Genomic DNA, 25,205 nt, shown 5'->3' with positions numbered 1-25,205 from the left:
TTTCTCCAAAGTTAATTGTGGAAAAAAAACTTAAAACTGGGTTTTTAATGTACTAAAAATTCATAATTCAATGTGACTACAAAAATTATATGTGAATCACGGAAAAACGCAAATTGCGGGGACGTAATTTCGGGGTTTCACTGTAATGAAATAATTTCTATTACAACAGAGATGGAGAACATTTTAAAGAAGGGAATATGGAAGTCTAGGTATTTACTTACAGGTTTTATGACCAATTACTGATTACACACAGTGTAACATTCATATGACTGAATTACTTCACCTACATACCAGGAAACTCCGCTCTCTTTAAATGTGGATTGTTAAACATTTCTATAATTCCAGGTATTTTGAGGTGGTGCCCAGTTGTGAAGAGTAAAACGTACGAGATGTCGCCGCTTCAAGTCGCCGTAGAAACTATGAGGAAAGCCAATTCCATTTTGCGAACCTTAGTCATCGAGCATCGCGCTGATCACACCTTACCGCTAGACCCCCTCACTAGGAAATTGAATGGTAAGGCAAATTGGTTATCTTCTTATGTCGGTCTAAATTGAATAACCAATCTTTTGTATCCATGTATAGTTATTATTATAAGTGATAACGATAGGCAAAGTTTGGTCACAATGTGCGGATTATTTATGTATAGATTGTTTTGGGACTGACCGATTATGGTAACAATATTTATTATCCGTGATTCTAATATCTGTGTTCGCTTTTCACACTGTACAAACGTGATTTTGTTGAATTTTGTCTTATAAATAAACGCAGCTATGTGGCACTGAACAAAAATAAAAAATAATATCTTATTAACAATGTTTTGAGTGTGTCCAAATGTTTGTAGAGAGGCTGGACTTTCACTCCCTAGTGAGTTGGTTATTAAGATAAACAAATTAATTAATGAATGAAATGAAATTATTTAGTTAATTAATTCTTCTTCTTCTTTTCCACATCCGTTCCTAATTGGAGCATGTGGACATCACCAGTTGCCTCCGGGAGACCCTATCGCCAGTCAGCATTATCGCCTCCTCCCACATAAATTCAGCGCTTCTTAGATCCGCCAAATAAAGTCGAAAGATCGTCATCGATGGCCTTCCAAGACGGCGTGAGCCCGCAGGTTTAAAGAAGAGGCAACTTGGGTTTAAGTTCTCCTTAAGAGGCATGTGTAGCACGTGTCCAATCCAGGTCCAACGCTGTATCCTCAAGACACTAGTTATAGGAGACTGCTGCGTCCGTTCTTGTACTTAAATAAAAGCTATAAAATCGAACCACCTTATACCTAATATTCTTCTCAAGCACTTACTCTCAAAACTCAGAAGTTTGGTGTTTTGAGCTTTGGTAAGGTGCCAAAATTCGTACCCATATGGGAGTACTGGCATTATACAAGAGTTAAATAATCGGCATTTTGTTTTGACCAAGTATAGACTAGAGTTCCACACAACACGCATCATGTTAAAAGTTGCTCCAGAAATTCCTAGGTGGGTTGCGAGCTCTTTGTGCATGCTTCCATCCTCAGCTACATGAACTCCCAAGTATTTAAAGCTGTCAAATTTCTCGATCCTCTGTCCGTTTGATTAATATTTCATTTTAATTCATTTAATTTAAATTTAATTATTTAAATTAAATTATTTAATTAATTAAATTAAATTATTTGATAAATAAAATTATTTGATTAATTAAATTTAATTAATTAAAATTAAGTGACCACTTTACACACTGTGTAACATTCACCATTCTGCCTAGGCTTAAACATCCGCATCTTGTCAACTCTTCCATCTGTTTACTTTTGTGAAGTAAGAAAACTGTTTCAGCTAGACTTCCATATTTCCTTTTCAGAAATGTTTTCCCTTTCTGTTGCAATAAATTTAGATCTTAAGGCAAATGAAAGCGGTTTGATGAATACTAACCTAACTAAAATCGACAAAACCATTTTCAGCTCCCCAAAAGTAAATTGAATTTTGTTTTTTTTTTGACAGAAGAGTATCAATATTTATTATACTTATTTGTATGTTGTACATCCGAAGACGGCAGATAAAACTGGGCACTTTTGGGCGGGTTTTTAGATGGTCCAAACGATAGGGACAAGCCAATTGTGAACATCTACAGTATGTAAAAAAAATCATTGCTTTAGTGCCGCAATCCAGGGAGAATATACGGAAATACGTTTGTATGAAGAAAGGTCAGACCGCATTTCCTTTTAATATCATTTATATCAATAAAAAATCTACAGGAATGGTGGACGCAGCTGTTATGGGCGGAATAATGAACTATGAGAAGGCTTTCTTTACTGAGGATTATATTCGTGCACATCCTGACCATAGAAATCTTATCAGCACTCTCAAAGACCTCATAGCCTCTCAGATACCACTGTTGGAGTTTGGTTAGTAAAGCTTTTCATTCTCTTTTTGATATTTCAGTAAAAATAATATTAATTACATAATAGGGAAATATCACATACTACGAATACCAATAAAAATATATGAAATGGATTTAGAATAATTAATTGTATTTTCAAAATCAATATGGATATTGTGGAGAAATGTTTTCATTTATAAATTCAAAATATATTTTTTTTAAATACGCCACTAGAAAAATGTGACATGTTTGGCCTCGATAGTTGTAACGTCAAGATTCGTGACAATGTTCTAAACAAATTTTAATGGTCACGACCAAATAAACATGAATCGTGACGTATTAGGGGCTTGGCCAATGGAATGACCGTTTTTGCGGGAATTCAAAATTACAAATTTAAAAATATTTTTAATGCTACTAATAAGTAACAAAAATGTATGTATTTTTTTACTGGACAGTATTTCATAGACCTTTATTACTTAAAAAATATTTTTAAAAAGTGACATTTCCCTATTGTCTAAAAATATTTGTATTAAAATAAATGACAAAATTATTTAACTCTTACCAAATGAATTCCAAATAATATGTGTTATAAAACGGGCATATATGGTGCTAATATTAGAACTCGCTATATCACTGTGTAAATATTATTTAATTATGTATTTGTTTAATGAACGCCCATAGGGCTCTTACAATATTCAGTTAAAAGTACTTAAAGCATTATAGAAAATAACATAAAATAAAATCATAACTAATAGTCTGTGTACTTCAATTGCCTTTAAAAAAAAACATTTTTTTCCCATAGGAATCGAAGTGCATAGAGTTAGACTACCACCTTCCCTGGCTCCCTTGCACCAGAGAATAGCGGAATGTTTTGACAAGATGAAGGCGCATGTTCACGAAAATTATGGCAAAAAGGTTTATTCATGTTTTGATCCATTAATCTATTGTCATTATTGGTAATTGAGATCGCTGGTATGCCTACATATTGCTAAAATATCGTTTGCACGTATATAAAATATCATTGGTGTAATGTAAATATTTTTGAAAAAGACAAAATATCACTGTTTCGCTGTAGGGATACACAGAGAGTATTGTCTGCTCTGTGTCAGGCGGATAAAGAATACAGTTCTATGTGTGAAATAAATAAATTTTAAACTAGTAAAAACTAGCATTTTACAGAAAGAAAGTTTAACAGCTGAAGGCACAAATGTCGTATTCGATTCTCTGTGTCTGTGAGTGCTTTGAGGCCCTTGAGATAAGGCCGACTGGCTTTCAATCGACTTCAATATGGTATCAGGACAAATACAAATATTCAAATCGGGAATAACGTTGAAAATATATTTAATATTTAGAGTGGATTTTTACTATCTTAATGATAACTATCAATGTATGTTAATGATATCTTAATTATATATAATATCTTATTAATGATGCTATCTTAATGATAACTATCAATGGCGGCCTCCGTGGTGTAGTGGTCAAGGCGCTTCCCAGTAAGAACACAAAAATTCAAAGTGATTTTTCTCAAGCCTGGGTTGATTTGTGATGTAATTCACCACTGTACTTGGGCCTCCTGGCCTGTTGTAGTGCAAAAAAATCAAATCATATATCAAAAAAATATTTATGAAGAAAAAAACATATCAAAATTTAAAATAATGGTCAAGACATATGTGATAAACAATTTATAAATTAAATATATTTGTAATGTTATTATTAGAACACACATAACAATATGTATGATATGTGTGCCCTACTTTAAGATTTAAATATAAAAAAAACAAATAAATGTATAAAATACAAGTTTTCATTCATAATGGTAATTAAACCATTAGTATAATTATTATATGAAACAGGACTTGATAATTTTCTCGTTATATTAATCCTTTAAAATATTTTATTATTTACTTTGATTTTTACATTTATTTTTTAATTGTTTTAAACTTCTACGGAATCTGTTATATAATTTTTAGGTTTCATTTTTGTTCTTTAAATTTTGGGTAAAAAGTTTTGTATGCTTTTTGACAAAATAATTAAACCAAATATGTTTATATTATAAGTTTTGTAAAAAGCAATTTTGCTGTATTTGTTAATAAAATAAAAATAATTTTCGGGTTTAAAAACAAGCACATACATAACGGCTTGCGGTCGTACACGCCCAGTGCGCTTCTAACAAATATTATGCACAAGCACGGTGCTGTAACCTAAAACGTGCCGTTTGTCACATAGGGCGTGAAACATCTCATTTTCAGATTATTCAAAATATGCGTATTTATCTTACGTCGCACAAACAAAAATAATAATACCAGTACCATCACATTCTTTTGCTTATCTAAATATAATAATTTTAAAATGCGATAAGACCCTATTGCATGCATGACTCAAAAATGCTGTCACTTAAATATTAAACAAATTCGCTTACATTTTCAAAGACAAATGAGTGCAGTAGAGACCTTTTTAGAGTTTTGATATTTGTTTGTTCTACACGCAGAGTTGCGACTTGGAGAAGGAGATATCCATGGTGACCATGCGAAGACAGATGAGCATGCTCAGTCGAGGGATGAGCTTCACCGATAGTTCTGGAGACCATCGCTGGTCGGAGATATCCACTCAGACCAACCACAGTGTGGAGTAAGTATTCGTCATCATTATCATTCCTCTATCCGCACCCGATGGTGCATAGCTCACAGCATTGCCAAACCAAACGCTGCTGCGTATCCTGTTCATCTGTTACGTGCGGTGAGGTGATAGTCATAGATCGTATTATTATTATTTGTCATAGGCAGGCAGCCTTTGCTGGTGCGCCTATATCTTATGTACTGCTTTTTGTCTGCGTTCTCCTTCCTCCAAAAAAGCATCCTAACGGTTTTTAAACTGGTTGACCGAAATGGAATGGACGTCTAGGCTTGGCAATTTATTCCAGTCTGAAAGTACTCTGCTGGAAAGGAAGTTTTTTCTTGGGATTGAGGTGGAATTGGGGACAATAGAGCTTCCAGTTATGATCCCGTAAATAATGTTGTGATTTAATTAAAACATCTCGTGCAGTCATGCAGGGGGCAGTCATAATAATCATTTAGTATCTTACATATTTATATTAAGTCTCCTCGTTTTTCCAACGATGTAGGTTCTAGTGCTTTTAATCTACCGTGGTCATTCTTTTGGGTAATTTGGGGATTTTTGTAGCACATCTTTGGACTTTCTCCAGTAGCTCGATGTCTTTAGTCAAATAGGGACTCTATATTAGGTATCTATACTCCAATAGAGGTCTTACATAGGTCTTCATATTGTTTGGGCCTTCACTTATTGTATGCATAGAAGGTTGGGATTAAAATAGTTAAGATTGCGTAGTTTGTATTTCCTTTACATTTTTTTAGATGATCATATACTATGTTACATTTTAACTTATAATTTGATTATTTGGATATCTTTGTTTAAAAAAAAGTGAGTACTCCTCTCCTAATCACGGGAACCCTCTGTTTTATTTAGAGTGAGATTATATTGTGTATTTTAATAATAATGATGTTTTAAAAAATGCGCTCAATTTTTAAAAGAGGTTCATTGTAAGAAATTAAAAAATTTAGACTGCTTCATCGTAATGTTAACTGTATAATCCATGTATTAATTTGTGTGAGCTGTTTCAGGTCAGGTGTATCGATGGGAAGATCGCAAGCCAATACCCTCAGAGCGTTCACATCACAGTTTAACAAGCAGGTTAACAGGTAACTAAATTCCTTAACGCTCTGCGCCCATACAATGCCAATTACATAAATACCGGGTGATACAGTGTTAGGTATACATAAACATCGTCATAACTTAACAAATGCTTGTTAAAATTTTCAGCTGACACTTAAAAGAGTGTCAAAATACGATAAAACTTTAAATTGTACCGAACAGATATTTCATTTGTAGTTAACATGTGTTACACGTACGGTAAACATGTGTCGATCATGTGGTACACACGTGTCAATAACATGGTAAACATATAGGCGGCCTCCGTGGTGTAGTGGTCAAGACGCTTGACTCACAGACGGAAGGTTCCGGGTTCGATTCCCGGTGAGAACACAAAAATTAAATGTGATTTTTCTCAAGCCTGGGTGTTCTGTGATGTAATTCACCGCTGTAATTGGGCCTCCTGGCCTGTTGTGGTGCAAAAATAAAAATAAATAAATAAATAAATATGTTAAGTGCTACCAAATATTGTTTTATAAATATATTTTTTTTGTATAATAACAATACGAACATTAATTTCAACATATTTTGATTTTATCCAAATTTTTGTAAACAAGAACCAGATGAATAAAGGTTTTAGCTCTTTAACTTCACAAAGATCAACATATGGAAGAATTGAAAATTGAGAAAAATGAGAATTAGGAAATTTTTTTTTATAAAAGAAATATTTGCGTTCTTACGATTTACCCAAATGTTTAATTTTGTGGGCCATTTTCAACGAGTTGTAAATAACTCACTATTAGAAAATGGAATCAAGTTGGGGTAGAGTGGGATTCGAACCACAGACCTTTGGTCCGTGAGTCCGAGACACTAGCCACAGGACCACAACCCGATTTCGATTTCGAAATTGATTTTCAAATATAGGCAGAATGGTGAATGTTATACGGTGTGTAAAGTGGCCACTTAAACCAGCCGATGACAGATCATACGCCATGTAAATGCCTAGACTTATATATTTCCTTCTATAAGATGTTCTTTATTTCTGTTGTAATATACGTCTGAAGAAACATCTTCTTTCTCTTTTTTAATCTCTCCTTTCTTCTTTCCTCTTTTTTCCCTTTTTTCATTGAGTAATAGTATTGATTTAAGTTAATTCAAAAACATACAGTTATTTATATTTTATATATCTTAAGTTTTTCATTTTTATTTTCTATTGAATATGTTTTGTAACTTGAATAATAAAATTAAACTTTTATTTCATTGGTTGGTTGGAAGAAATTGCCATTTGGAAATAAGCCCGCCAATGTGCAATTAGCATTATGTACAAAAAGTTAAATACGAAAAAGAAATAAATATTTGTTGGGTTATAGAAATGAATAATAACATAATAAATATTAATTTCTATAGCCAAACTACAGTGAAACTCCAACTGCCCTGATCAATGAGTGCCAGACGTTATCCGGATATGTAGAAATCCGGATAGTTGGATTAACCATTAAATTAAAGCAATGTTTTGAAAGAAAATGCAAAATTTACTCTGAAGTCATCTTTTTATTGCTTTTCAAATAATACAGTGAATTGAAATCACATTGAAAACTTGAGCGGCTGCCGGCGCCCTTTTTAATTTATTATTAAACGTAATATCTCTTTTATTTCCGAATAACAATCCGGTTATTGGCAATGATGACTGGAGTTCGAGTCAACGAAGTTCTATGGTACTTTTAAATGTATGATGAAAACAGAACAGGTTAAAATTGAAAACATTTTAAATATAGGCACTTAAACCAACTGAAATTCCCAATAATTGATTGAAGTTGGGTTAATTTGAAAAACCAAATTAGCTGATAAAATTACATTTTCTATTTTCCCACAATGAGCCATTTCCTTCAATTTATATTTTGACATGTAATAAAAAAATTTAATGGAGATCTTTGTTTTTGAAAAGGGGTCTAGAAATTTAAAATGTGTTGTTATCTATTCTTTTTAGGGGTTCTCTGGGCAGTGGTCTCTCAAACAGCTACGCCACTCTGGGCTTACCAACTTCAAGGAAGAGAGACAAGGATAGAAGACGTGGGAGAAAGGTAAACCTTAAGTGTTGTAATGAATTTTTTATTTGTTTGTAAGACTCCGTTAATTATTTAAATTTCAAAATATTTACCATATTTGTTTATAAATTGAAATAGCGGGTAATCGTCAGCTGTCGCCGAATGTTACATGCTAGAAAACTCTGCCTCGGTGAATAAGGATTTCGGACACTCGGAAATTTTTCTTCGAGTTTCACAATGTAATTTTTTGTTGTTCGGAGCGATCGAAAAGTCAGCAATGAATCACGTAAAATATTCAGATATGTATATATTCGTCCACGGATTGATTAGTGGACTAGGCCAAATTGGTAAAAAAGTGTTTTTTTTTTTTATAATTAAGGCACATTTCAAAATAATGTAAAATGTTTTCCTCAGCACAGGACCCCAGTGATGGAAAATTATTTTTAAATCAAAATAAATAAATACAAAAATTGTAAACAAATACATCCTTATCCATACAAAAAAATATGTTAGTAAACCATTAGATTGTAATAGAAAGGAATCGGTTTTTTTAAATAATGCTACTAGCATAATTTATTGTGGACAGCAACAAGGCCTGCACATTTACACATAGATAACTTGAGAATGCTTGAAACCGTCAAATTAATACATAAATTCACACTAGGATGACTACATCACACTAACAAAAGTAACTACATGAGGACTTCACATCATTACCATATACATACAGCAAAAACAAAATAGGACAATTTCGACTGGTAAATAAAAGACTGAAAATATACAATGACCCTTAAACAACCGTTTTGAGATTTAAGACTGAATTAATAGGACAATTTCGACTGGTAAATAAAAGACTGAAAATATACAATGACCCTTAAACAACCGTTTTGAGATTTAAGACTGAATTGATTTTTCAGGTTTCTCTGTAAATAATAAAAAATAATTTTAAAAATAGAAAAATAATTATATTAAGTTTTTAAATATTAAATGAAACATTTCAGAGCGAGATAGGGCTCGGCCCTATGAGCAGCGCCCCCAGCACGCCATCAGGGAGCGGCAGCCAGTGGTACACCGGGTCTGCGCCTCTCGCCGCAGCTAACGGGAACGCCAAGGGACATGCCCCCATTCCAGATCCTGTAACCCCCACGAGCACCATAGTGGAACTCAGGCAGGAGGTAACCCCCAACATTATACCGCCTGACTAACCCAGCTTGGAACTTGAACAAATTTTTCCACACGGTAAAATTTATAGTTCTATAATAATTTAATGTAATCAATGACATGTAATTAACGGACTTTCATTTTGTTCAGACGTGACGCTACATCAAATAATGCTGATGCGTGTGGTGAGAAAATGCTATAATTATTAAACTGCAACTGAAAAACAGAACATATCATTGGTCGACGGGTAAAACTCATGAATTACAGGTTTTTGGTAGAATGACTTTATGTCACTGAGTTCTATATTTTCCAATAATCTGTTGCAAAATGGAAAGTAAGATTGATCATTTTGTTGCATGTATGAACACATGCTATATTGTGAAATTGTTTAAAAAAATTATGTAAAATTAATACAAAACATAAATTAGTAGGTGCTTTAAAACATGCAAAATGAATTTCATTAAAATGGTTTAGCCTGTACATCCAGATATCTACAAGTATTGCAACATTTCAAATTTATAAATTGTTTTTGGATAGATGCAGATCACGCTTGGATAGATGTAGGTCATGCTTAGATACATGTAGGTCACACTTGGATACATGTAGGTCACGCTTGGATATGTTTTTTGGCCTTCCTGAACATTTTTCTTTAAACCCTTCCAGGTTTCGATATTTGACATGTGAATTTTGCAGTACAAATAAATGTCCACATTGTTAATATGCCTGAGAAAACTTGAAAAAAAATACAGTTTTCGAGCAGTACTTAACTTTCCCTTTGTTCTGGTTGAAGAATACAAGGCGGGATTGGTATTTGTATCTGCAGTTACTGGTAATATGGTGTTTATGAACTGTGCGATGTGTCTACAGGTGTAGGCAGAGAGTGACTTTGCCTGTAGACGTACGGACATATAACATGCATGACACTCTTGGGGACATAAAGTAAGCCCTTTGTGATAGCTGACACTAACCAACACGACATTAAATAAAGCTTAGCAACTAAACTACCCAGAATCGAGCGATTCTATGCTTAAAAATTCGCTGTACCTATTTATTTTTAAAAACCAAAATTTAAACCTGTTTTTTGATAACCCTGTTTGAATCATTAGAACTAAGTTTACTTAAATACTTTGTCTTTATATAAGTACCATACCTATGGAAAGTCTAAATTTCAAAAGGCGTAATCTACTGTTTGAATAGTTATATTTTAGTCATATAAAACTTTTAAAAAGGTTTTTTACCAGAAATACCTTAGAAAATTATTGTTTTTTATCAAACATTCATTTACTTTTAAAAAAAATTTTAAACAGCATTTTAAAATGGCAAAATCATATAATTTCCTTACTTTTTTATCGTACTGCCAATGTCCAAGATTTTATTTTAATGTTCTATAATGCTTGTAATTCGTCATCTCGGCGGTGAAAAACAAAATAAAACATATGTACAGTAAAACCTCATTTTTACGGCGTAAAAAGCGGGCAAACATAAAACTGACGAATGTAAAAACAACGTTTTACTGTATTTCTTTGAGAATAATATTTTTATAACCTTTTTTTAAAATTAGTAATTTATATGGCAATAAATATGTTCTAAAGGTAAACCTACTGAATAAATGTCGGTACTACAGTAAATGGATGTGTTTTTTGTTAACTAGACAATAGAAAAAAATATATGAGAATTTCAGTGCATAAAATTATACTCTTGTAACACTTTTTTAAAGAAATACTATTAAAAATAGAGTTTTATTTACCTAAAAATTTAGATTTTCAGACCATTTCCTAAATATAAATTACCTTATGCAGGAAAAATGGGAAGTTGTGGTAGAGTAGGATTTGAACCTCGGATCTTTGATTCGTGATCCCATAAAATTTCACTTCACACGTGGGACTACAACCCAGTTCTAGACATATTCCTTAGCCTCCTTCTACTCCTTTTAGCTATCAGTTTATAGACAAGAGTTAAATATAATAAGACTATAAAATACCAAGGACATGTTTTTGAATTGTTATTTATCATTTTAAGATCTTCAATGTGCATATTTTATGTAACATGGTAAAAAAATGCAATCTCTTTAATGCTTAGCATTATGTGCTCTAAATCGTATTTATACTTTATTCCTAACAGTATTATCTAAATACTTTGTGAACTTTTATCCTGTGATAAGCTTGGACAGTCACAATCCTTGTACGACAACTGGCGTATGTGAAAAATCTTACATCAGCCTCAAATTTTCCTTCAAGTTGTTAAGTTGATTTTTTTTTTGAACTCACCGAGAATTTCAAGATAGTAAAATATAATTTAATTTCATTAAAATTCGGTATTAACTACGATAAAAACTACATTTTTTTTGAAAATTGCTTGGATTTTTCATGCATTCTATGCAAAAAAGCATCTCCTCTATGCATTCCTCGTCAAGCAATTCCCCGCACTCACACCAAGGACTGTCCACAATCTTGATTTTAAACAAATGTTTATTCACAATACAGTGGCCGATCTTAAGTATGAAAATATTGGAGACCATTTTTTTAGACAATTTGTAAGGATGATACCAGGGAGAGGGTCGTTTGAAATTTTGTATATTTTTGTATTGAATTCCCTTGTTTGAATTTGAAGGTTTGCTAAAACTGATTCCAACCAACAAAACTGTCTTTTGTTTATCTGACTGAGTCGATCGCAATTTTGTTTGTCAAAATTCAAGGGGGGACTTCCATTGAGCAAGGCCCCCCTTGCAAGTTCATCAGGTTGGTGCTGATTTATTATGTATTTCTAGCTAACTCCATCGAGACCTCTGCGCTCTGAAGTAGAGAAGGAGAGAAGGCTTTCACAGCGCCCGCAGTCTCTACAGAGTGAGACTAACTCTAATAGGAACTCTGCAGGTAATTTAAAAAAAAAATGGATAATATCAAAATTGAAATATTTTCCCAATCCATCTTAAAAGTAGTTTCGTTAAAAATGAAATAAATCTGTATTTTTCTTGGAAATATTTACACTATTCATCCATGGATGTCCCATTTTCCATCCCTTTTAAAAAATTAATTAAATGGAAGGTTTTTGACAAGCAACGCTGTACAATATATGTACATACTCCTTTTTTCATCAATTATTTGAGACATTCACGGTATCGCTTAGAGGTTGAGGAGAATTATAGACTTCTTATGTTCTTGGCCCATGTAACTTTTAGTTTACATGATTATGTATTTCCTATATTATTTATATAATAACATAACGGGAGTAAAAAACCGATCAAAATGCTTCTTTGTGGAAATCACGTGCTTCGTTGTTTTACGATTATGACAATTTTATTGAAAAAACTTAACTAAAGTACACTTTCAAATGCATTGAAATGAAATGTTTATGTCCGTGTAGGAGGAGCTAGCTAAGCGACGATATTCAGACAGGTTGATTTTTCAAATTGAATGGATTTTTTTCCTAGGAACGACAGATTCAAACATCAGTACGGAAGACGACCCCCCGCCGCTGCCGCAGAAGACTATTCGCTGCGACCACAACATAACGAGTCCCCCCCACAACATAAAAAGTCCTCTCCCGCCGCCCGAGAGCTACTATCAGGCCATCAACTTCAACGTAAACTCACCCGTCAAGAGCAGAACCAACAACGGCAGTGCATCACGCAGCGCGGTCACTAGCCCCGTGTTGACGCGCCAGGACTACGATACAGTATTCACTCCTAGAGACTCCGCCCTGTACAAGTCTTTGCAGCCCGCCACCGCGCACGCACTGCGAAGGAATCTTAATTCTATTCACAAGGAAAAGGCGCCGACCCCTCCACCGAAGAAACGGTTGCATTCAGTTCAAAATTAAGTCATTTTATTTGTTTGGGAAATCATCGCATCAGGTAAATATGTACAGTTCATTCAAATCTTTAATAGCCTTTTTTATGTATGCATAACAGGAAGTTCACAAATAAAATATAAAAATGTGCGTACTATCACAAATAAAAATGGGGGAAGTTTAGTGCTACGGGGAATTAGATGTAAAGCTGCAAAGTTTCTCAAAAATGTAAGAAAAAGAGAGTTCTTGTTTTGTACATTTTAAAATTTTAAAGTCATAATATTTCGGTAATTGGTTCCAAGCATTCAAAATTTTCATAGAGGCACAGTTCTTAATTCTCCAAACGACTTCTTTCTAGATTCATGAGTTTGGACCTCAAGTGACGAACTCTCGAGCCCAGATGCTGTCTTGAAATTATGCAAGTTACAACTCCAAAATTATATCGCATCTATTTGAAAGTACTGTAGACTACTGTATCCGGATATTTAATTGTTTGTTCTAGGGATCTAAATAGTTTTTTTTTTAAAGAAATCTTTGCGTTCTTACGATTTACCCAAATATTACAATTTTGGTCGCCAAATAGCCAAAATTGAAATAAATGAAAATTCAAAGAGTTGTAAATGACACAACTAGAAAATGGAAATCAAGTTGTGGTAGAGTGGGGTGCGACACTAGCCACGGGACCACAACTCGACTCAACCACAACGATTTAATATTTTACCAAACTGGTAATGTAACGAGTTCTCAATGTACTGGTACTTTCTATTCATGGGCTTTTGTAGTCGAGGAAAATACTCACGCAGTGTACAATTTAAAAACCACAAACCACAATCTGATTGAGTGTATTCCTCCTCTAAATATCAGTTAAAAAGCTTGTGCATCCAGACAAAAATAATTTCGCCCGCCTTTATAAACTCTGTAGCAACATTATCGGAACCTTGCGCTTTTCTATACTTCATATATTTAGCAGCACTTTTTACTTCTTCCCCGTTTATCTCTCTTATATCATCATCTTCATTAAGATTTACTTGAGAATGTGGTTTACTCGTATCTGATCATTGAAACCAAATCTATGAAATTAAATTAGAATTTTTTGATCGCTTTATTTAAAAAAATATTTTTTTTTCCAAAAATCAAATATACATAATTTAAAAACTTTGGCTACAAAATATATTTCACACTACCTATTTATATTTTTTAAATTATGAAGTTAATAAATCAATTTAATAATGTGCATTCAATTAAATTATTTGAATATTGGTCCAAGTGATTTTTGTGAATACACATTATACGTTTTTTTTTAATGTTTGTAAAACAAGTAAATTTATCTACAAATATTGATCAATTGTCAACTTTTTCTATTGTATTTCTAGTTTATAAGTTTTACATTTTTGATAATATTTTTTATCGCAATGTTTTATTTTATTATCAGAATGCATATAATTTTAATAGTATTTTTGTACAATTTTTATTATTTTAATTCATCTCTCATCGTGTCATTTATCAATTAACTGAACTTAAGATACTGAGAAATTAATATTTATAGGTTAATCACCAATATTTTGAGTATGTCCTTATGTTTGTAGACGAGTACTGGATTTTACCTCCATTTACGTTCATAAATATTTAATGTATTACTACAGAGACGGAGAACACATTTGAGAAATCAAGATGGAAGCCTAAGCATTAAAAAAATATGTTCTTGCAATTTAACTAAAAATTTAAATGTTCAATGACCTCCTGTTTATATTTACAGGAGTTATGAGCTGTCTTAAGCTGGTTTGAGCGATCACTTTGCACACATGTGACAGGTCTTAATCCCTGTAAATGCCATAAAATAAAGGTGTTTCCGTCAGTCACAATATTTCAGATATGGGTTATTTTTTTATTTGTTTTAGAATATAATGTGACTTGTACAAAAGAATTGGAATGTAATCATTTGAAAAGAAACCAATGTAAAAAATTCTTGGATTTTTTAATGAGACGAAAATTCTCATCAATCATATCTTATTTAAATTGTATCTATTTATTAATTAAACCCCTAAGATTTATAAAAATTAAACTTAACTTAGGCCGGCAAAACACAAAAATGGCGATACATCACTACTCACTTTATTCAAAAAAGTTTTAATATCTAAAATTTTTAAGCATCAAACTTACAAATTCTATCTTCCTCTGTACATATCGAGATAGTATAAAGTAAAAATTATATTTATGTACGAAAATGTCTATATTTATACGAAAATTTAAAGTATCTTCACCGATGTAATTGAACATACTAAAAAAAAAAAGCATACAAATTTTATTTTTCATACAGACAACTTAATTTTACTTTGTTTAAATTGAAGATAAATGTTAACTGTAATACGAGCCCTGGATGTTCGTTCAAATATACACAAAATTTAAAATTGATTTATTCCCGTACCTACAGATATTCAAAAGCGGCGTGTGTATTTTTTAATTACCGGTATCGGCAGTTTCACAGCTGGCTTCCGGCTGGTTTGTTGGTTTTGGAGCAAATATATAAATAAATCCCGTCGTCCTTTATTATGTTTAAACCAAGTTTGAAATAAATTTTGCTGTTATTAGATTGAACAAAATGTATTGTAAAATAATAACACACGTTTTATGAATTTTGACAATTAATTTATTATCAGTTTGAAAACCAGAAAAAAAAGTTGAATAATTTCTGAAGTATAAAGGTTTGAAAAAATTTGATATTTTTCATATCCGCAGAAATTAATTAATGTCCGAGAGATCTGAGAGATGTTAAACATTTATAAGAGAGAATGAGTTAAATATAAATCATAAAACATGATATAGCAGCGTTATCTCCGGGTATTGTGGTGAATTATTCATAACTTCCTTCCGTATCCTTTCTCTCCCACCTGCTGACAAGCCTCTAAAATAGAAGCTTAGCGGTTATTTCTCAGAAAGCAAGGACTTATTCCGATCATTGTGTCTTTATCTACTGCGATTGGTATATCAATGCAGAGCCCTATTCACCATTAGGTGCGTTTAAAAATAAAAATGAGTATGCTCCGTTTCTCCGGCCATTACTTAAATTTTTCGCATTTTTAAACTGTTATAAAATTATTTTCTTAAGCAAATATAATAAAGCCGGTATTTATGTAAATAAGTTAAAGTTATTTAACCCCTTATCACCTAATGTCCCTTTAAAAGAAAACAATCTTTGTTTTTTTTTTTTTTTTAAATAGTACTCTCAAATTGCCTCTCTTTTTTGCGACAATATTTTTAATTTGTACAAATTTTTGTAGTCATGTTTAGTACCGAAAGATTACTTTAACAGAGATGGGTAGCCACTTTGAAACGGGAATATAGAAATCTTAAAATTCAATTTTTTTTTCTATGCTTAAACATCTAAATTTCCTTAATTATTCCATCTGTTAAATCTTTTATGTAAAATGGTCAAAACCTTTATTTATATGTTTTAAATTTTTAGACACAGTTTATAACAAATATATAATGAAAAAAGGTTACAACTAACCATTATTATAATAATGTGTTCGTTAGGGTGATGCTTAAAAGACCCAAAAAATTTTTTTGTTTCTTTTCTCTTGATTCACCCTCCCGTTTTGTTCTACCTAATAAGAGAAACTTAAATTAATTTTTTGAGATTTTTTGAGAAAAATTTAAAGGTCGCTACCGAAGATTAAAAAATCTAAAATTTTCCCAAAAAGTGATTATTTAAAAAAAATTGTATTTATTATATTTTTTATTTTTTTTACATAATAAAAGCTAAAATAAGGTTATAAGGTCCATATATGTTACTTAAAGCTAATTTTGTATCATATATGTGTTACAATTTACTTTCGGGATGTGAACAAACAAGAGGAAAATTAGACAAAAAACACAGATTTTTATAAAATGTCTTTAACTGTCACAATTTAAAAAAAAACTTATTACAGAATTAATATAAGCTTATATTAGTTGTTTAGAGTCCTTAAAAAGATTTTGATGCACAATTAACACGTAAAAAACTCATTATGCAGACAGCAAAGTTGCTTTTTTGTAGTTCGGGAACTTTTGTCTGAAGGACTTCACAAGAAGCAAAATATACTGCTTCTGGTCTTCATCTAGGGTCAGTATTTTGTTGTACTCTTGGATTAAGGACACCCCTCTCTCTGCTGTATCATTGACTACATTAAATTTGGATACTATCTCCTTACTTTGAATATATTCCTTGTCTTTGATCCAGTCTTCAACTTTTTTCTTGAGGAAATCGGAAATCGTAATAGAAAAGAATCGTTTGGTGTTACTAGTGACAAAATCTTCTAGATTTTTATTACCAATGTTATCAATGTCTACATTAATTCTTTTCGGGCAAAAATCAGCTCCTTCTTTCTTTAGAGCTTCCACCATTTTCTTCTTAGTTTCATTTCTCACTTTGTCGTCAAAAAATGATAAGGCGATACGTTCCTCTGAGACATACCATAAATGGCCACATACTTTATTTATTGCTTTTCTAGCTATGACAGGGTTTACATCCTCATACTTCTTTAAATCTTTGAGGAGTTCTAAGTCGTTTCTTGGGGCTGAACAAGCGGATGGAGCTTGGAACCAATACTTTATAAAGATTAAGACTGTAAAAATACAGATTTCTCGCAAACCTTTTTCCTCTTGTTTTGTTAGTCTGAATTGTTCTCGAAACAAGAACATTTTCAGAGAGTAGATAGACTTTGCCATCCAACGTGTTCGGTGCAGACCTGCAGGATTTTTGAATGACACGCCATTTTTTAGTTCTCCTCCCAAAAATACAATGCTTAGTTGCAAGAGTTCCTTGTAATCATCTCTGGGCTGATATTCTGTCAATTGTTTCTTAGCAAAATTGATTATTTCATCTTTCACATCTTGGAGCTTTTCAATAGATTCTTCATCAGTTTCTAACGTCGCATACTCTTTTTTATTAATTAATTGCCAGTTTTTCTGAAATCTTTTGAATAATGAATTATCTGGTCCAGACGAAGGCCCAATTTCGTTTTGAACAACTGATTCCAGCATAATTTCCATAATGTGATGCCTACATGCTAGCCAGAGCATTTCCTTATCCATTTTCTGCTCAAGTAGAATACAAGCCCCTTTTCGAGACCCGGTATTAGATGCGGTTGTGTCAAAACTCATACTCATTACTTTATTGAGTAAACCCCATGAAAGGAGGGATTCATAAACTGCTGATGCAATTTTTTCACCTTCAGCAGACTCAAGTTTCGGAATGCAGAGAAGCTGATCCACCCCTTTACCAGAAACTAAAACTGGAAGTCGGTCAACAACTTCATGGCCTGTGAAATGTGAAAGTGTTTAGTGGATAATAATTTTTTGTAATATAAAAAATTACCACAGAAAATTAAATTGAATTTTATCATTTTTTATTAAATTTAAAGCCTGGTAGCGACCCCTAAAACTTAATGAAATCCAACAAAATTTTAGTTAACTCCATTTTACATATGAGAGATCAAAATGGGAGGGTGAACCGTTGAATTTTTTAACTTTCATTTTTAAGCATCACCCTAGTGTTCGTACAGATCTTTCTAATTACATTTTGTTTTTAGAGAAATTGATTCAGGTGAGAAGGGGTTATGAGTGTGTGTTGTTAAATTAAGTTGTTTATTCGTTGATTTAGCCTCGCGGGGGTGTAAATGGGTTAAGTCACTTCAAAATGCTCAGAATATTTGCTCAAACTACTGAACAATTATTTTCCCATTCCGATCAAAATGGCAAATAAAAGAAATGTACGATTGATATATGATCAATAGCGCATTTTAATTTGTATTATTTGATTTCTCGTTGCAGGTAACTCTTCTACATTACGGTAGATATGTTCCTATAAAATGCCATGTTATATGAGACTCCTAGCCAGTACAAAAAGGAGGGTTATTTTGTTTTTGGTTATTAAATATTTAATAAAAAATAATCATATTTGTGTCAAAACAGTATAATAAAACCCCTTTTTAATTTGTTAAATCTTGATTTTCTTACTGATCTCTGCTCGATACAACTAAACGTATTCGCTTTTTGGTTGAATGATAACATCATTTTTGCTCTCTGGATCTTTTTTATCATTTGCGCTTTCTGCCATCTTTCAAAAGTTGGTGATTTTGATCGATCCTCCAATCCGCCAATCGATTTTGTAAGTTCCAATATGTCAACAATTTCATGTTCTGATGATTCACAGCCGTTTTCTGCTTCAATTGCCAACATCCAGTCCTGTCTGTGCTGTGAGAAGCATGCGGAGGGTTTCCGCAAACTATTAATAGTGTGCCTTTAGAGACTGTTCTAGGAGGGTATGTACGTATGTATGTAGGTACTTGTATTTCTTATTTATTTTTTAATAAATAATAAGCCGGATGCGGTCCTGGTGTTGCAGACTTCAAATCTGAGGTTCGCACTCCACTCTCTTTTACGCCCCCTTTCTTTGCACACAGACCTCCTTCCTCTACATTCATTCATCTTCTCATGCGTGTACGCCGATTATTCTGACTTTTGTCATGTCCATCTTCAGTCATTTGTTGGATTTGGTCATGCTGAGTCTTTATCAGCCGAGCCAGCACTCTTTCATGAATTTGTTGATGATGGTTGTCTTATTAAATTCTTTATATTGCTATAATCAAAGATTTATCTCGCTTGTTATCTGAAAAAACTTTATCAAAAATGAACCATGTTATCATCAATGAATTAAAATGCTCTATTTATCATTTTGAAATCCGTGATGTTAAATACATTTCAGTATTACTGCATATAAATTTGATAATATAGACTAGAGGTTATTTATTTTTAAAATATTAACTATGATATACTCTGACAACACCCTTTATAATTAATTTTTACATTAAAAAATCTCTGTATTAACTTCAACCAACTCCAAACAAATCATTCTTTTAAAAATGTTAATAAACATTCTTAGTTTTATTTTTTTATGGCTGAAAGAGAAATAGAAATGAATATAAGTTTTTCGGATACCAAAATATGGATAAAATATTAGTTGAATAATTGTCATAGATTTGTCAAACATTTTCTCACATCTGCAATTATGCTTGGTGTAGTGGTTAACGCATCGGGCCATGTATTAAGTCTAGGATTCGAATTCCAACTATGTCAATATTAAATATTTTTTATATGTGATTAACAACAAAAAATAAACAATCATTAATTCAATTCAATAGATGCGACAAAAGGTAAATTGCTTTTTTTATTTTATAAATAAAACAAATTCTCTTTCTAAACTCAATCACCTTGTTTTATTAGCGAGGAAGAAACATTATGTAAATATTATAATATATATTATACTCGTACTGCGAATGTCTCAGGCGATTAACCCAAGCTGTCTCTTCTTCACACCTGCGGGCTCCGCCGTCAAGGCGGTCGATGACGATCTTTCGATGGCGATGTCCACATGTTCCACTTAGAAGCAGATGTGGAAAAGAAGAAGAATAATAATATATAATATAGATGGTAAAAAGGCTATGTGGCGCCATTATAGCCCGAATCATATGCGTTGTATGGGACTAAGACCCGCAAAAATCATATGTAAATTTTGGTATTAACCTTTTTGTGCGTCATTCATAAAATCACCGTATTTATATCACACAAAGTTTAATTTATTTTTACGAATTGTCATTCAGGTTTACATTAACTATTATGCCTAGAATAGCCTTGAACATTGTGTTTCTCATTTAGGAAATTATGGTTTTACTTGTCGGTCCTAAATACATTGGTATTGAAAGAACGGCAATAGCCTACAACTAAAATGATTATATGGTAGAAGATATTGCAAAACACTCTGCCACGAAAGTGTCAGCGCAATTATCCACATCTTTACTTCAAACCATCAACTACAGTCCAATCGGAAGCAGAATATTCCAAAAAGTAAGAAAGTTGCAATATGTGTTTGTATGAGTAGATCCTATGAGAAAAAAATGTCTGTGAACGTATTAAAATCTGTTTTTGGTATTTATCTTACATGCCCCCAATAGTTTTACATAACATCCATCTTACCTGCATAGTTTTAGAATTAATTTAAAATAAAAACAGTTATGCTCACCTTTTATTTGAAATCATTAATTGACTATATTGCAAAATTCACTTTATGGCGCATTAGTTATTACTTAGCCTTTTTTACTGTCGATGTGTATAAAATTTGAATTGTTTGTATTTTTTTAATCAATCAATTAATTAATTAATATGAAAAATGCAATTGCAGTTGTGTTTTTGTAGCAGAGAATATGTCAAAATAATTGTGAATAATGTATTAATTAAATCAAAACATGACCTTATTTAGACTTTTTTATATTTTAAGATGTGTATATTATAAAATTAGATGCTGATACTATGTATTACATACTATTGTTATATACATATGTGTAAATTCAATAATACAAATTTCGTTTCCAAAGATATTGTTATTGATAAATATTTAATGTTAGTCTTGCAGTATTTTTAATTGTTTAAGTTTTTTTATTCGATGTTTCGTAAATTTACTGTATGTACATATGTATAAGGCAACAAATTAGTTGGGTTTGTGTCAAATAATTGTTTTTATTTAAACAGTAAAATAAAATGAACTTTTGTTTGGTGATTGATTAATTGCATTTAGAATGAAAATATAATTTGAGATTTTAATATAATGTAAATATGGAATCAAATTAAGTTCTCCGTTAGAGGGTGAAAGAGCCAATTGGTCAAATAAAATTAATAATAGCTTGTATGAAATTATAAGTTATTTCCCAATTACAATGAAATTCCACCAATTATTAATGTCAATAAATAAAATAAACTTAATAATTGTGTACTTTTTCAATTAAATAGAGCAAATTAATTATGTAACAACCTGATAATTCAAATTGTTTTTAGTTTATTGTAGTTATTATTTATTGTTTTTGTTTGTGATTCATAATTGTATTTTAATTGCACCAATATATTATATTATATGAACATAAATTATACCATTTATATCAAAATAACTATTTTACACAATTATTACATCAACTTCATAAATCAATGTTGAAAAATCACAATAAAAAAGTTGTTACAAAATTTATTATCTAATTAAACCAGATAATGAATCAAACTGTGAAGTTGGTTTAGTACAATTGAAATAGATTTTTAGTACCACTTTTCGACATGAAATATTTCCAACTTTAAAAATCTAATGTTTTCACAATATTACGTTTATTTATTTTATTTGCAAAAATCTCTAGAAAATCTGCTTCTGTTCAAACAAAGATCATTTAATTGAATATAATATTAATTTAAATTCATAAAATATTTTTTTATAAACTTGTTAATATTTTCATCAGGATATCTTTTTACTATCTGTTTTCGGTAAAACAAAGATTTAATGTTGTTGCTGCATATAAAATAATACATTATTTGTGAAACTAAGGAAATTTATCTACACACAGGCGCCGTGGGTTAGACGACCAACTGTGAAACTGGCATTGCAGGTTCAAATCCCACCATTTGCAAGAAAAAATGTACGGTAGATTTTTTTGAGTGTTGTGTATTTTTCATTACTTCCTTCCACATTCTTTTTTTCCCACCTGCTGACAAGCCTCTAAAATAGAGGCTATTATTCCTAAAAAAAAATAGTAGTCTAAGTAAATTAGGGTTTGGTGTATTGTTGCAGATTAAAAAAAACATGGTAAAGATCAAATCTCCTCCCCAACATAATGCTTAATATTTTAAAAATGAATTTAAAATAAAAATATTCTGTATATAAATATATAATTTTAAATAAAAAATCTTTTTACAATAATAAATTCACAAAATAAAAAGACACAAATTTGAAATCCTATACTATCTATGTATGTTTGTTTTTTTAATGTTATAATATTTTATATGCAGCAAAACATTTCTTCTACTGTTTTTTCTTAAATTTATAAAAGGCAATAAAAAAACTAAGCAATATTATGTTTACAATATCTTAATTGTTTTATTTAATTCGGTTGAATTATTCTTAATTAGGAAATTTTTGGTTTTGATTTCACATTGATTTATTGATTAATCTATTGCACAGATCTTTATAATTATTATTTAAAATGTACCTCTGTGTCCTTAAAGTTACTTGTAGTTAGTGCCATTTTTTTATATAGAAATTATAATGTATTAATTGTTTTACGTTTATAAAAATCTTTATATTTGTAATGTAAGAATTTTTTACCATTTACAAATGTTTTTAAATATTATCGTTGAATGATTACCATTTAAACCTAATGTTTTGATTATTTTAAAACAGATTACATACAAAATTATTTTTGTATCAATCCACGTAAGGCCAGTGTGTATGATCGGTAGGTTATTTTCAAAGCAAATGTTAATTTCATTTTGTTAGTTGTTAATTAAATTATTTTTAGTGAACCAACTAGTTTTTTCCACAAAATAAGAGCCATAGTGAATCAAAGTGTTAAGATTACTTATAGAGAAATATATAGTTACCAATACCTTAAGAAATAAATCTCTTTTTATAATGAACCACCAGCCTTTTATTAATTATAATAAATACTAAACATGAACAGTAGGCGTTCCATATAGGCAATGAACACCTTATATAGGGACCATTTTTTTTACAATCATAAAACATAAAAATGGCAAGTTTTTGTCATACATTCGCCGAGAAAGTCATCCAAATGTATATCTCCCAACTTAAGGGCAGGGTTGCCAGACTGGATCAAGCGAAAATAGGTAGATTCAGAAAAATAAATCAGTAGATTCAGGGGACGAGGAGGGGGGTAGGGGGGCAAAAATAAATTTGACAGTTGTTCAAAATTAAAGCGCCTTTGCTTTAAATCAGTGATTCCCAAAGTGGTCTATATCGACCCCCAGGGGTCTATGACAACCTGCAAGGGGTCTACGTCAACGAAAAAAAATTTGGGGGTCTATGAAATGAAAATGGGGGTCCACGATAGTGGATCTCAACATACACTGATAGTACTTCTGTACTTCTGGCTGCAAAAAAACATACCCGTTACTTATCCTGTATTATGGAATATAGCGAGCAAATTTTTAATTTCCTTTCCATCGTCATACCTAGTGGAAAAGGGGTTCAGCGCTGTTACCAATCTCCTAACGAAAAAAAGAAACAGACTGGACATCATTGGCCGAAGAGATTTAAGATAAAACCTGACAAAATTGACGCCAAATGTTGATAATTTATTATTAAAGCATCAGGTTCACCCTTCCCACTAAAAAAAATACTTATTGCTTAGTTTATTTTATGTTACGTTTATTTTATATAACCGATACAAAATTTTATTTTGAGTAGTTTTAATTTAAATTCAATTAATAAATGTATGAAACTTAACATTTGTTTTAACTTTAAGTTTTAACACTAAACTTCACTACAGTTAGAAATTTCTGAAAAATCAATATCAGGTAAGTAAGGGGTCTACCAAAAACCGAAAAACATAGCAAGGGGTCTACGACACAAAAAAGTTTGGGAACCTCTGCTTTAAATAGTCGAAAATGCATGATAAATGAACAATTGAAAACCAAAAGGACTGCAATATGTGAATCACCAAAATACATTGATCCCGGTTTGCAAAACTGGCCCAGAATACAGGTAAATCTTATTGTATTACTTTGAGGTTATGTTGATATTTTAATATCTATTTCTACAATGCTTTATTTTGTGTAACCATACAAATTCGTCAAGGGTTTAAGGCATAAATATTTTGATTTAAGTGTATGTTGCTAAATAAATCAATTCAATCACACTAAGTTACCTATGTATGTATTTTTTATGCACAAAGGTACACCGGTTGAATGTATTTTCATAAAATACCCGTTCTGTGGAAATTCAAGTATTGTGTATTGTAAGTCTGTCAATGACTCAGTATAAATAGTTTTTTTTGCAGGTAGAAGCGTCTTGCAGCATAGAGGCCTTGAAATTGATATATCTTCTCTATCTTTCTATGTCCTGGTCATTTTTACAATCATCAGTCAAACTTTGTTGTCAAAATTGCCAAACAAAGAAATTATTAATATTTTAAAGTTCTTTAAATGTAAAAACTGTGAACTGCTGAAGTACTGAAAACATTGCTTAAAACAATGATTCAACTCAATTTAAATAGATAATTAACTGACGAAAAACCATTTCTATCATTTTTATATGAAAGGTGATCCCTTTTCATTTCTCCTTATAAGATAAACAAAGATATATGTGAATTTTTAAATAAT

The 25,205-nt window shown here is 31.4% G+C and overlaps 1 protein-coding gene across 1 annotated transcript in view; it reads left to right on the top strand.

Moving 5' to 3' along the window:
* The window catches only part of mbc (dedicator of cytokinesis protein myoblast city), an 80,005-nt gene extending 66,556 nt beyond the window's left edge, over nt 1-13,449 (top strand). The window contains exons 29-38 of the mRNA XM_088239029.1: nt 346-513; nt 2,228-2,377; nt 3,155-3,267; nt 4,841-4,980; nt 5,991-6,068; nt 8,006-8,099; nt 9,065-9,238; nt 11,992-12,097; nt 12,655-13,077; nt 13,372-13,449. Coding sequence (XP_088095155.1) covers nt 346-513; nt 2,228-2,377; nt 3,155-3,267; nt 4,841-4,980; nt 5,991-6,068; nt 8,006-8,099; nt 9,065-9,238; nt 11,992-12,097; nt 12,655-13,043 — 1,412 coding nt within the window. The 3' untranslated portion in view covers nt 13,044-13,077; nt 13,372-13,449. The remainder of the gene's footprint in view (nt 1-345; nt 514-2,227; nt 2,378-3,154; nt 3,268-4,840; nt 4,981-5,990; nt 6,069-8,005; nt 8,100-9,064; nt 9,239-11,991; nt 12,098-12,654; nt 13,078-13,371) is intronic.
* The last annotated feature ends 11,756 nt before the right edge of the window (nt 13,450-25,205 follow it).

Source organism: Micrasema longulum, unplaced genomic scaffold, assembly GCF_059751315.1.
Source record: "Micrasema longulum isolate JH-2025_06_02 unplaced genomic scaffold, ASM5975131v1 h1tg002045l, whole genome shotgun sequence".
Taxonomy (NCBI): Eukaryota; Metazoa; Arthropoda; class Insecta; order Trichoptera; family Brachycentridae; genus Micrasema; species Micrasema longulum.
The sequence above is the reverse complement of the archived record's forward strand: the minus strand, read 5'-3'. Positions and strand labels throughout refer to the sequence as shown.